At 34.0% G+C, this 15,016-nt stretch overlaps 1 protein-coding gene across 1 annotated transcript in view; it reads right to left on the bottom strand.

Annotated features, from left to right (window-relative positions):
• Positions 1–76: 76 nt before the first annotated feature.
• Positions 77–15,016, bottom strand: part of LOC149905734 (uncharacterized) — a 162,866-nt gene continuing 147,926 nt past the window's right edge. The window contains exon 5 of the mRNA XM_090105306.1: positions 77–157. Within this exon, the coding sequence (XP_089961432.1) occupies positions 77–157 (81 nt within the window). The remainder of the gene's footprint in view (positions 158–15,016) is intronic.

Here is a 15,016-nt window from a genome sequence, read left to right on the forward strand (position 1 = left end):
AATGGTAATTGGTCTGAAATCTCTAAGTACCTACTATTTGATATTATGTATAGAAATTTTGTATGGAAATAATTAACTATTTATCGAATACATACGTAGAAGATACAGATGTAGCAGGTCGAAATAGCTTGTGTATCACCAATGGTTCATCTGGATTCTGTAACAAACATACATTTTACTTTAATATGTGATAAAAAATATTTCGTAACATTCTTTAAATCGAAATTCAAATTAATATAGTAAATAAATAAATAAATATTTCAAGACAATTTTCACACACAGCACAATCTGATCCCATACTAAGCTTTCGCTTGTGTTATGGAAACCAGATGGCTGATAAACATACTTATATAATTTTTAAATATATACTTATATAGATAATTAACACCCAGACACACAGCAAACATCTTTGTTCATCACACAAATATTTGCCCCGGGTGGGAATCGAACCCACGACCTCTGGCTTGGAAGGCAGGGCCACTACCAACCAAGCTAACCGGTCAGTCATAGTGTATAACTAAAATGCAAGTTTTACTTAAATATCCATCAACGTAGGTACCATATTTTATAAAACTATGAAGTTAAGGCTCATTCGAGCATTTACCCTTTTGTACTAATTTTCAATCAACTTTAAAGCGTATTGCATAACTATAATTATTTTCAAGGTATAAACATGAAACATCTCTACCTACATATAAGGTACTCTGTACGTATTTTCATAAAGAAACCTACGCATTTGGGTGGAAATATAAGGTGGAAAATGTGATTTTAATTGAGGTTACGCAATGTTTTCCAAACAAAATGAGTAAGGACAGCAGGTGACGAAATATCGTAAAAGTAAATTCGACGCTAATTATATTTCTTACAATTACGTATTTCTCAATGTTGCCAAATAATCGTTTCCAGAGTTGTTTTGTTTCGTATTCTTTCTCGCAAGAAAAGCGACAACTACGCAATTTCTTTAATTGGCTTTTTTGAAGCATGATTCATGATTTAAATTCTAAGTTTTTCATCGTATTTTTTATGGAATGTAATAATGGCTAATATTACGTAATAGTTATATTATATAATAATCAAGTCATATAAAGAAAGAATGATTAAAATTTGTTTTGGTAAAGACGTTTATCAGAAATAGTAGTCTGCAATACATATTATTTATTATATAAAATCTAAGTATAAAATACATTATAGTCCATAAACACGGATAAAATATTTTTTTTTGTTATCTGTACATGTACATGTTACACGTGAAAGTGTGGTGACATTTCCTATCGATGGCCGGGCGATTTACTGAAAGGGGTGTTCCGTAAATTTGATTTTAATATTAAGCGCATAATGCCTGTTTGCTTACCGACAGTAATTGATACAGCACTCTTAGCACGCCTAATACCCGTAATTATTTTCCAATTCATCAGATTTTACCGTCTAATAACGGATTATTCAAATGTTCCGTGTTTGTAAATAGTTTATGATGTTTATAGGCTTTGTTGTATGTTAGCTGGTTGGTATGTGGAAAAGATAAATGTTTAAAACATTAGCATGTCTGCGTAAAAAAGGAAACACAAATATAATTTACAAATGTTTATATAGTTTACTTCGAAGTCGAATGTCATCTAATATCTCATTCAAAGAAAAGTCGCTAAATAATGGAGTATTAAAATATGTTTGTGATACTTTAAATAAATGTTAATGCAAGGGATAATAAGTTGACTTCTTTGTATCAAAATGTACTGGAAATAAAACAACAATAAAAGCTCTACGATTTACAAAAAAAAATAGTTTCAATCCTACGCGATTACACCAATTCGCGCAATTCATTATTTTGCACCTTCAAGATCGCCAAAAATCTTCACAATGACTTATTACATACAGACTTATAATCTCAAGGCATTCACAGAAGAACAATTCATAACCAATGTAGGCGAAGCTCCCCTCACCGCACAGATTATGGCGGGTGCCATCAAATATGCATAAAAGCCGTAAAATGCCACACTTAACCGCTCCCCGTTGTCACCTGCCTCTCCTCGCGGCTCCAGACGGATTCTCAGACGCTACTAATTAAAAATTGCCACTAGAGCATGTGTAATTAAGAATCGTCTTAAGAATTAATGTTAAGTGTGAAATACGTGTGACATAAAATTAGGCATTTTAAATTGTAACAGACATTTTGAAATCTAATGTAATATGTAAATTTTAATCCTTATACGAAACAGGAATATACTAGCAAGTATCTTTAGCACGTTTTGCTATCAGCTCTATGTTGAAAATTTTACACAGTATTTATTTTCAATTTGATAAACCCTTATTTCAAAATCTTTAACTAGCTCTTAATTCCTATAGTTTCCACACAATAACACTCTCATATCAATAGATATTGAGGAATACTTGACTCGTTTCAACAAATACACATATAACAAGATACTTACGACTGCGCGACACGAAATCTACAATCCCATTATAACAATCATCTTCCCGTTCATTACTTGGAGCTAAGATAGTAAATTTAAATTAACAGCCCCTTGTTAGTTAAACTATGTACATCTGCAACGAAATGAATGTTCATTTGGTAAGCGAAAATCGGAATTCAGAACGTTACCCTCTTACTTGCAGTAGTTTCAATTTAATTTGGTTTAATTTTTAATTCGATTTCGTTGCTCACGTACGCAAGCATTAGGAGCGACAAACTTTGATTTTTTTGTCACGTCAATGATGATGTTACACCAATTTACACCAATTTTTTAAACTTGATTAAAAATATTGCCAAATAGATACATACGAGAATCTAGCATTAACTAATCTAGAGATTTGGTAATAAATTATCTACTCTTTAGTCTGGACAATAAGTTAATACTTTTAAGTTTCACCTACCTATATTTACTTTTTTGTTTCTTAATACGCTTAATGAAATAATAGGTATGATTATTACGAACGTCTATTACTATACAATACTACCACAACACAAACTAAAAATGCAAAGCCACCCTTGTAGCCTCTTTAACTATGTCTTAGTTGAACAGTTAAGAGCTTTTCGCATATAATATTTTCATTTGCGAATAGTGTCACCGCATTCCACGATATTCAGAACAGCCAATTTAGCCGGCGTCGTCTCCGCCGTCTTTATAGTATCTCTAATGAACACTCATAAACGTACACTACTTAACGTATTGTCTCGGTTAGATTACCTAGACGCTAAGAGACTGACTTTGGGACGTTTGAAATACCTTTTCGTATTATAATCCTTTGTATGAATCATCGGTTTTTGAACCAAATGGTCTGTGGGTAGAAATTATATCAGAATATTACAAAATACATGTTATATGAAATTTTAATAAAGTACATAATACGGGTAAAACAATTTTATCACTGCTATTTTAATTATAGTCATATTATCAAGTACGTAAAACTACAAATTGAATGAAATTATACATACCGAAAATTTCGTACCTCAATGGCTTTTTAAAAATAAATGAGAAAACTCAGCTTTGCGGGATCTTAGAGGGAAGTCATCTTTGTTAAATTAATCCCTTTGTTTTTATCTAACCATATTGTAAGGAGCGTTTAAATATACTCAATAAAATTATATTTCCAAACCCACGATCATTCATACCCATTGAAGCGTAAGTTACACGAAAAATTTCCATAATGATTTGGAACTAACAAAGAAATTCCCCTGAAACAATGTAGGCCCAGGGTATGGTAATACGCTCGTTCAGTACAAATTGATACTCGATCGTCGCTCATATAAAACACTCTGAGAGATCGCCCCATGAATAATAAAGAATTGTACGACGCGGTGGTGCGAGGTGCTTTAATGTGCTTTTTTTCATGATTTTGTGAGGGAATATTGAGATTTCTTATAGTTTTACGTGGAATATTATTAATGAGTAAGTATTATGACAGTAAGAATGAAAAGTGTAAAAAAATAAAGTGCTGCATCAATCAAAATAAATTAAAATTAAATTACATAATATAATGAATGTAGAGTTATTTAAGTAAAATTATCACTATATTATGTCTTTCTCCATTATCTCTAAACATTTTCTTTAATTTTAAAACTTATGTCATACAAATAATATCTGAAATGAAATTTAAAGATCATAGACTGGCTTAAGATTTGTTATTTTATTCAATAAACGTATGTTTTCATACAAAAAATGTCTCTACTGGTGTGAATATTTCTCTTCTATTTCAAGCAAATATTTCCCCTTCCCATAAAACGCCTCGAAATAGCCATAAAGATCACGACATAACTCGTATGTAGGCTTAAATTTATAGTGTCAGAAGCACGTTGTAAAATCACTGAAATATTTGTAAATCTTCTTTTAAATCTTTTAGTATTTTTAACTTTATTGCGGGAATCATTTTAGTACCTAGTCTAGTAGATTTCGGTTGTAGGTGTCGTATCTTTTCTGTGAAATATATTATGAAAAGATATATTTGTTTACTATTGAATTTACATATCAAACAAATAAGAAATCTAAACATTTCATATATGTACCGTAATATAATTTACAGAACTGTTGCTTTTCACTCTATAAAGGGATTGTAAAATAGCTTTTAAATGTGGTAATTTCGAGGCTTTACGGGTAATAAATATCAGTGAAATTAAATCACTCCATGTCGAATGAGGTTGTACATGATCGACGATTAGTGCGATAGTGCGAGTTGGATCATGGATGACGAATATTAACACATTGGATGCGGTAATATGAATATTGTTATTTGTTAATTTATATTATGTACTTTAAATGGTATTTATATTCTACTTAATAGCTATTTACAGTCATCAGTAATATTTAATCATTTATTTTATTCATCTGACCTGTGACACTATTTATATAAATTCTAAACTGAAGAAATTATACCTCGTAATATTAATTTGTTAAACCTTCTCGAATATTTTTAGTTCTTTAAAATGTATTTATTAAAGAGAGTAATAAAAATCCTTTCGAAAGAAAATTATCGACATAAAAACTGACTGATCGTTGACAAATAAGGTACAATGAGGTTACAAAAGATTAACACTCAACAAAGATCAAAAATTCTAAAACCTATTTTATTATCAAAACCCAGTTAATGTTTCGTCATTCGTAGCTCGCATTTGCGGTGTTGAAATACGCGAGTGTTTACCTGTGGCATCCTACAGACAATTAGCTATTTAAGCGATTTAACCGATCCAACCAGGTGTCACGTTTGTATGATGTACGCGTCACTGAGTGAAACAGCGGTTTAATTTAAAACCGTGTTTAAATTAATCCATCGTTTTGTTTGTTCAAAATAGTTCACCTGGTTTGAACGTTTGGTAGATTAAGCTTCGAATTGTAGGGTTTACTTTAATTTTATTCTTATTTTTATATTTAGAGTTCAAAAGTCGTTATTAATCTGCAAGTACGGAAAAGCTCTAGTACTTACTATAGAGCTTTCCTTTCAGCATCTATCGTATGTCAATTTGCTTACTTGCAGTTTGATAACGAAATATTAAAATTTAATATGAAGATGGACACAATTGTATAAGAATATAAAAGGGCATTTCAAAATATATTGTGCTTTCAACTGGAAATAGCAAGAGACGTCGGGAGGCGAGAGGAAGTGAGAACAAAGCGATGCCTTCGAGGTGTCTCACTGTGACCATAGATAAGTGAAAGATAGACTAAACAGGAATAACGTATAAATAACTATTATTAATATAAAAAAGCCACATGTATTGTGTGATGTCGCTATAAGCTACACATCTAAGATCTAACTAATTCGACGACATTCCCTCTCATTGTCGTGTAACTGAAAACCAATTGAGACTTTTGCAAACAATTTTTATGACACATTCATGAATTTGAAGTTCTAGATCTTCTTTCAGATAAAAATGTTTTGAACTCTTAATATAGGTAATATAAAATATAAACTGCATAAATTATAAGTGAATTTATTTTCAGTGATTATTTCAAATCTTAAATATGTAGCTAAGCTTGCCGAATGCTGCCCAACCCAGACGAATTCTTCTGTTGGCTTCCACCTCGAAGTTGTGTTTGCCTAGCTGGATATTTAAGTCGTCAATCCCTCAGAGTTTAAAAACGCGAGCATTTAACCAGTGCATCCTACCTGTAATGACGTACGGAGCCGAAACGTGGACTCTCACATGCGGATTCATCCATAAGTTCAACGTTGCGCAGCGAGCTATGGAGCGAGCTATGTTAGGAGTTTCTTTGTCTGATAAAATTCGTAACGAGGTTATCCGACAAAGAACCAAAGTAATCGACATAGCTCGCAAAATAAGCACGTTGAAGTGGCGGTGGGCTGGCCATGTCTGTAGGAGAACAGACGGTCGATGGAGTCGGCATGTGCTCGAATGGAGACCACGCACAGGCAAGCGTAGTGTAGGACGCCCTGCGGCGCGATGGACTGACGACTTGAAGAAGGTGGCCGGCATTGGGTGGATGCGGTATGCCGAAGAAAGAGAAAACTGGCGCGATCTGGGAGAGGCCTACGTCCAGCAGTGGACGGGAATAGGCTGATGTGATGATGATGATGATGATGATGTGATGATTTCAAATCTGTATAACAGCAGCTGTATAGCTGCGAAACCCAATAAATATATTGTTGATTAAATAATATTAAATTACTTTGCATTGTCTGTTGCCTAATTATGATTAGTCTATGGTAACCTTAAACGAACCGCAATGGAGTCTGATTATACAAGCGAGTGCATCGGCCTTCAAAAGGAAGCATAAAGATATTGCGCATGTATTGTCACGGCCACATTGTGCTGCCATCAGCTGCGATAACACCACTCGCAACCGGCCCCATTGTACACCTAATTGTTATATTCTAAACAAAGACTTAGAAACGAACGTCTCGATGCTAGCATCCAGGCTACAAGCACGTAATAACATGTCTTCAAACAATTGTTCGATACTTTGATACGAGAGGAAATTGGCTACATTCAAATACGTGGATCGTCTTTGTTTACTCTGTGCATTTCGAATTAAACGTTCGAACCGATCAGAGCAGTCGGGAAAACTGGGGTCGAGTAAAAATTTGAAATTCGATCGAGCAACAATGAATTGGCGAGGTTGGCTCCGCGAATATAGCGCTAATGATGTTCATTTTCAAATTGGCTGTTCGACGTTTATTCGTTTTAAAATGCTTAGTCTTGAGCGACGGTGCGCTGAGCGATCACCCCGGCAGGCGAAGGCATCAATCATTTTTAGAGGGTTTCGCTTATCCAAGTTTTCTTCCTGCCTCCGTCGTGCGCCTCCAACTTTTACATCGAGTGATCTCCGCTAAACCAACAGAGCGCGTTTCGCAACCGCGTTTTGTATTATTTTTTGTGAATAAATAATATTATTTCTCAAGGGAAAAGGGGATTGGATTTCGTTAAATATGGTTTAGTAATTGAATTGAAATCTCTCAATGTCGACGTTCAATTAAGCTTTAGATTTTATGCTTGATGAAGGCACTTTCCTTTGTTTTGGAAATAATACTGTAATTAAATCCCTCTATTTTAAACTAAGTAATCATTAATGTTGACTGTTATGAATCTAATATTACACACCAAAAATAGCGGGTTCTTATACAAAATATTTATCAGAAAAGTGTGTATAGACACTAACGTTTTATCACCACAATATTGATATGTGAATATATTTTGAGAGAAAGAAGAAACGTTCATAAGCATGTCTCACATGCGTCGATACTAATTTTTTTAAGAAGTGTACTAATAATGATAATATAAACAAAGATAACATATTCTAATGTATTGTCAAGTCAGGGTACCCTAAATGAATTAATCCAAAGACACTGCATTTCCCGCATTACCCACTATCCCACTAATTACAATAAAATCCCATTATATACTCTAATTACAGCATATCCATAACAGAGGCTGTCAAAAGTGATTAATGTTAATGTTGGACGCAAGATTTTTAACTAAGTTAAGATTAAAATGGCTTACGGTATAATCGCGAGCTCCGGGCGTCGTTCGTCATCCCCCGGTAAATTACAATGACACATCCGCCGGGAGGTTTTAAGCCAATTCAACTTGAGTCGATACCTTAGGCAAAATCTTAAAGATGTTAAAAATATTCCCTGGGTTGTGCGGGTGACACTTTTGTGCAGGCATCTAGGTATAAAACTTCACGGAAAAGTAATTCTTGGTAGTAAATTAAAGTTTGCAAGCAGTAAATAATCTGTTTTAGATAAAATAACACAGAAGTGTCGGTCAATTCAAAGCTAATAATAATATTGTAAGCAATTTTGGATACCATAAGATAAATTTAACTTTTAATTCTAAGAAATAAGTCTCAGTATTCAGGAAAACAGGTGAATATATCATAATGGATTCAAATACCAGTATAACAGAATGACTTAAAATCAATGAAGCCATTTACAAAACTCGATACCAAGAGTGCGCGGAATGGTCGGAATTAGCATTTGTATATTTTCAATGCGTTTTGTGATTACTTCCGGAGTAAACAATATCGATTCGAGGGCTCCGTTTGGAAACAATTTGTGGAAAAATCCGCATTGATAGACGGCGAGTATGAGCAATGAGGGTGATTTTTATATTTTCACTCGCGGGGGATCGCGGTCTGATCTTTGTTTTATGAGAACGATTAAGAAAAGCATATTTGAAGTGTGTACTTGGGTTTTATTTGCGTCCCAAGAGGGAAGGTGCGCTTCATTGATCTGTAATCGTTTTTTCGCATTTTATTGCTGCCTTATTTATTCGAGGGTTATAAGTGTGTCGGGGATATGAAGCCGATTTGTTTCGTCATAATTAATCGAAGTAAGCTACTTCATTATTTGTGTATGCATCGGCTAATCATGTGTGGTTAATTGCTGCGTTGCAAAGATGTTGATTTCGTGAGCCTTTATAAGTAACAAACAGAAAGGTTTTCATAATCGAGTTCAAAATAAACGTATGTTTCAAAGCGTAAAAGTGTGAAGACATTTAAAAATTTTACGTAAATTGTGTGTTATATTTTACACTCAGTTCCCGTTGTAGAGGCTGTTTTCTCACTTAATTTCGCGGCATAAAGAGTGTGGGCGTGATGCCTCCGTTCACCAAGTGATTTGAATGCTAACCAGGCTCCAGGAAGGGTTGTCTTAATTGTGCGGTGTTCGACCGCGTACAAACCCTGTGGATTTGAAAAGCTCACGTGCGATTGTGTTGTTCTTTTCACCTAGTGGTTAGTGGGAAGCGTGGGTTACCAATGTTCGTCATAGTTTTATTGCTGAACCGAGGGTTACACTAAAACCGACATGATATTTGGAGAGTGGTCTTTTTGTAAAGAATAAATTGTTAGGTGCTCGCATACTCGTCGAAGGGATTATTTAAAATGATTTTTCATATTACTTTTGAATGAAATTATTTGGTATGAGTAATTTGTTGATATATTTATTCCTTTAATACGATTACGAAACCTATTCCTTTTATGTTTACCCTGGATGGTAATATCACTAACTTGTTTCACTGTTTGGCATAAAGTCAATGTTTATTTTCTCTTTCAAATATAAATTTGTTCGAATGGCGTGCCTCCAGTCATCTGACTGGAACGTTTAATAGTCAAAAAATTAATTGCAAGTGGCGTGGCCGTGATTTAGACGACCGAAATGTGGTCGTTAGTGCGAATTGAACGAAGGGGTTGTTCTCCCAACCCCATATAATTAAACTTTACTCGTCGTGATATTTTTGATAATGGCTATCATGTTTTACATTGGAACGATCGTATTTTCTGTGTTCACGGGTCTGTGTAGTTTTTGGAGTGTCTCGAAAGAGGTAAATCTCGATAGTCGGCTTTAGACCGCGTGACACGATCTAGTGAAGTTATGGTTATGCGATGCAATAAACGCAGAGTGTTGATATTTGTTAAGCTTTTACACTTAATTAAAGTTAAAAGCTTTTTACACACTCTACAGAAACAAAAGATTAATAAATAATACCTAATATAATTAACGTTCAGGATATTGAAGTAGGGTGTTATGAAACAATGCCGACTTCTTGTATTTCAATTAATCCAGTAATATAAAAGCAGAACGAATCCAGTTGATTTCAACCGTCACAATTCATAAATTAACACGACACTGCTTTTGTTTCGTTGGAGAATAACGCGAAATAAAGGCGTATTAATTATTCAGCGCCACACTCGACGCAATCAGAATAAGTGCTGATGTTTCTGTCAGCCTCTGCGGCGCTGCGGTATACATGATTAGAATTCTTAAGCCCCGCCAAAGGCTTGATTAGAGGAAATTAAAATCATTATACTGTGCGCCGCAGCCGCGCCACAATACCTCTAACCGTCTGACGTAAAAATAAGGGAAACGTACATAAAGAAGGCGGCCGCCGGAATCGGAAGCGGCACCATCTTGGAGCCGCCGGGCGGGAAAACAATGGATTCGTTAATTAACATTTTCTTACGCCTCGCGGCTGTCGAACGAACGGTTAATCGGACAAAATATTTACGACGCAGACGCTATGAAAATTCCGTGATGGAATTGAACGACTGAAATTGAAGGGGGACGTACGGATTATGAAAATTGCGAGCGATGCGCGAGCGCTAATGACTGAATGTATGCATAATTTTAGTAATTTTATAAGTATCACATTATTATGTACCTGAAAATAAAACAAAAAGCTGAGAAAGCTACTGTCCTACCTGCTCTACACATTCTTTAAAAATGCAAATGTTAATCTTAAATTAAATAATAAATAATTGAAAATATTACGATAGTACAATTTGCGATGCCAATAAAATATTTGTGTGCATCAAGTGATCCATATGTATAAAGCTGCAGGCAGTTGTAACTGAAAAATTACGATCATTAATAACGCGTGATAAGCTGGAACCTAATATCACATGCGTTATCATTTGATTGTGACGAATATAGGTGCATTTGAAAATTGCAAAAATATTGGTTTTCATGTAAAAAATGCTACTTGAATGATTAATTGTAAATGATTATTTCGCTTATAAATCACGTTTATCATGATCATACAAATCCTTACAAAGCTTAACAAGCCTAGTTAAAAATATAGCTAGCAGTCTGCAATTAGCTCATTTTAATGTATCATTTTTCAATTTTCCAACGGATTTTTTAAGTTTCCAATTTGCGACCTAAACAACTGTCCGCCAATGTATTGACGTCAATTTACTAAAACATTGCACCTGTCCCTATCAATTAAAGTGCATTCCCTAAATCGTTCATCTAACAGACAACTATGTATTTTTATTCCACTTACATGGAGATTTTACGAGCGGCCATAACAGCATGTTGACAAATGGCTTCGCCTAGTAGGTATCGGACTTTCATTGACCTATGATGGAGTGGGATCATTTGTTAAGCTGAACGCATCGGATGCAGAGATTGTATTATGTGACGTATTGTGGATGAATAATGGGTACGTTTGAATTTAGGTTGAATTGTTGCGTTTTTTGCGTTGGTATATTTTTGGTTGTAGGACTACCATGTAATAAAAAAATATACCAATATAATTTGTATTTTCGTAATAAGTTAGGTACGAATCACATGACATAATTTCGTTTATTTACTTTACAAATTTATCCATTAATAAAATTGGCTTAATCATATCCATAATCTTTCAGTAATCCCAGAAGAAACTTTCGATCATCATTTAATCGTTCTTTATAAAACTTTCCACTATATATAAAAACATCGTTAATACCCCTATGTGTGTAGTATGTATATTGGCAAGCAGTGGAGTGCAGTAAAACAGTGGATTACCGCCATTAATCGCTATCCGGGCTATAAACCGCGTAATCGCTCCTCCCCGATGTTTTCTGTCCGTCATAATGGACAGCTCGGAACATTGACGTAATTAGTCATTGCGTTTTATTTGCATTTTTACGATTTGTAAGCTCTTATCAACGTCTATGTGGCGATAACGTTAATCGAAACTTTGATATAAAAATGTGGACATACATGATAAGCCATTTCATTGCATTTTTGGTCATCTTCGAAAATCGATTATCCTAGTAAATATAACATTAAGTTTGACAACTGAATAAAGAATTTAAGCCCAAAACAAACAAAATTTATATTAGTTCAAGTCAACTGCAATTCGCGTGTTTGTTTTGAAATTACAAGAATCATGGCAAGACCATAAAAAGACAATATGACAACTTTATAGCTTCCCACAAAGAGAAAAGCGCCTTGCATTAACAGTCACGGCAGTGCAGCGCGGTCTCAATTATTAATTGTAATTTTTGACAGGCACCTGTCAATTTCGTAACGCTCAACCCTTCCCTAATCCTCCCCAAGACGAGAGGTGCTGGAACGTCTCCTTGGATTCCCCCGGAATAAATTAGCTCACTCCCGGCCACATTGGGATATAAAATTTTGAATATGAATGGAAAATTTTGCATTTGTAATAAACCGCTTTTCCCTGTAACGCTGCAGATGTGCTCTCAAGTACTGGATAAAATCCGAATCCCGGCCGTGTCGTTCCTCAGGTGGCTCGCCATAAATATTTATTAATTATTTTTTCAATAATCTCTCCTCTCTTGTATCCTCTAAGGACGGAGGGATATCTCCTCCGTTAATTGCTTTTTGTTTCATTTGAATAAGTATTGTTTTTGACTGCTGGAGCGTGACGGCGAGTTTTATAAAATCTCAGAGATGAATAATTTCCTTCAGTGATTATATAAAGTTAATTGAATTCGTATTATTAACTTAAAATATACTGGAAATTTTATAGAACGCTGTTTTGTATTGATTATAAATAGGTAAAGATCCTGAATACAAATACATATTACTTTATTAATTCATTTTTAAATATTTTTATAACATGACAGAAGACATTCATATTCTATAAATATGAGAAATTTTGATTAAAATCAAAAAGTTATTGGATTTTTTTCAAGAAGATTATCTACACATTAAAGATTTATCGTATCTTAAATCTATTATAGAAGGAACGTTCCTTCAAATAAGTTTCAGTAACATGAATACGTAAGTACATACTTTTATTTAGACCTTATTCTACAAACTATAAATACCCTTGGAAGTATCGTTGACCGATTGGGCCAATTTGTCCACGTAACGTCCACCCTCGTCTCATTAATTTTTTATTTGATCAAGATAGTTACCGAAGACGAATTCTTTTATAATACAGCCAATTTTTTTGATAATACCATATCGTTACGGTTACAGCGTTTTTCTTTATAACCAAGTGGAAAATTATATGAGCAGACGTGTTATTTGGCGAGCAATTTGTGACGTTCAATTCCAATTTATCTCATTTTCGTATTAAAACAATTTAAACGTAGCTCGTGGTGTGTGTGAATTTTATTATAATCGTTTTTTCAGAGTTTTTTATTCTAGGAAATGCTGACTTCGATTGAAGTATTATATGTGTTATGAATGATAATTTTTTTAATACGGTGGACTGTAAATGATACGTATTAATTTTTTTATGTAGAAAGTAGACACCATAAAAATTCCTAATAAGCAATAAATATTAAGTTTTCACCCGATGTTTAACCCACGCCGAGTTTGATGACTGTCATATTCCACCTTGTTCTAAATTTGTCTAAAAGTTATTGTAATCGTCTAATTGATAATCGATGCGGTTACAATAGGCTAACGAGCGTCATATCAATCTTGGCTTAGACATTAATGAGATTGTCACTGAGGTATAGCTGATGAAAGTGACGCACTAGTGAAGGCCACGTAATACTAATAATTAATTAGCTTCTTGGTGATCAGTTGGAAAGAAACCATTTATTTCGACATACACGATATTTCTAAATTTTGTTTATTTTTATTCCAATAATATAGTGATACCAGTTACGAACTGCTATTTTTAATACATTAAAAATAGCATGTAGTTGTGATATTTGGCGTGAACTAAATAGTCATAGATTGAACGAACTCGGATAAACATCACAGTAACAAATTAACCCATTCAGCGTCATACGCGTTTGATAGCAGTTATCTGTACGACATTGATTAAAATGATGCGATTTGTTGCAATATTTTGGGCAAAATAAATATATAGGAAATAATTTTTTTAAACCAACCATCGAGCTCTATATTTTTTTTTTGCGTAGGCATAAATGGTAATGAACAGGTATACCTTCTAGGGAAGCGCGTACCATCTTAGACCACATCTCAGCTTAACAGCAGGCGAGATTGTGATCAAGCCTTTCCCTATCGACATAAAAAAATGGTATATATCTTTAAACTTAAAAGATGCCAAGAAAAAATCGTACGAAAACTTACACTTAAACAAGTACTCCTATAAAAAAAAACATGATGAGAAGCTTTCAGTTTCAGTCTGCTTCTAATTGTCATACATTATAACACAACAACAGCTTAAAATGCACTCAAACATTTGTTCCGTACACGTATCTATTCCACATTAATGTTCGGATTGCGTGAAATTGAACAATATCAGTGCCACGATTGACTCCTGCGAGGAAATGAATAGATTTCATTTTAGTGTCATTTGTAGGGTTAATAGCGCCGCCCGTTAATGTCGCGATGAAAACGGAAGCCATGTAAACACGGGGCTTCGTAACTGCTAAATTACTAGTTGACAGATGTTAATGTTCATTGGCTGAAGTGATTTGCTTACAAGGATTGTATTTAATTTGTATCGAAATTAGGTTGGTGTGGCAGTGCGGTTACGCTTTGATATATTAAGGTTCATATTTATTCAGGTAAATTTATTAGTTTAAATATTAGAAATTGATAGGACGCAAAAATGTAACCAGCTCTTTTTAAAAACAGATTGTCGTCTAAAAGAAGGCTTCTAAAATAGAGACTACTGTCATAGTATAAAGAGACTACTGTGATAATATTTTGTTACTAATTTTGTGTCATCTAGTGTGAGTCATTAAACATATATTATAAAAGTAACGGCAAGGTATGATTATTAAAATTAACATATTCGATACGAAAAAAAAATAAAACGAAACGAATGCATTTTTTTCGAGACAGGCAACGTTCATAATAACTTGATATTATAAAGACATCAAGACATTTAGTTGTCATATGT

This window comes from Colias eurytheme, chromosome 9, assembly GCF_061535395.1.
Source record: "Colias eurytheme isolate Ceu_HAF_F1 chromosome 9, ilColEury1 Martin Lab GWU primary, whole genome shotgun sequence".
NCBI classification, from domain to species: Eukaryota; Metazoa; Arthropoda; class Insecta; order Lepidoptera; family Pieridae; genus Colias; species Colias eurytheme.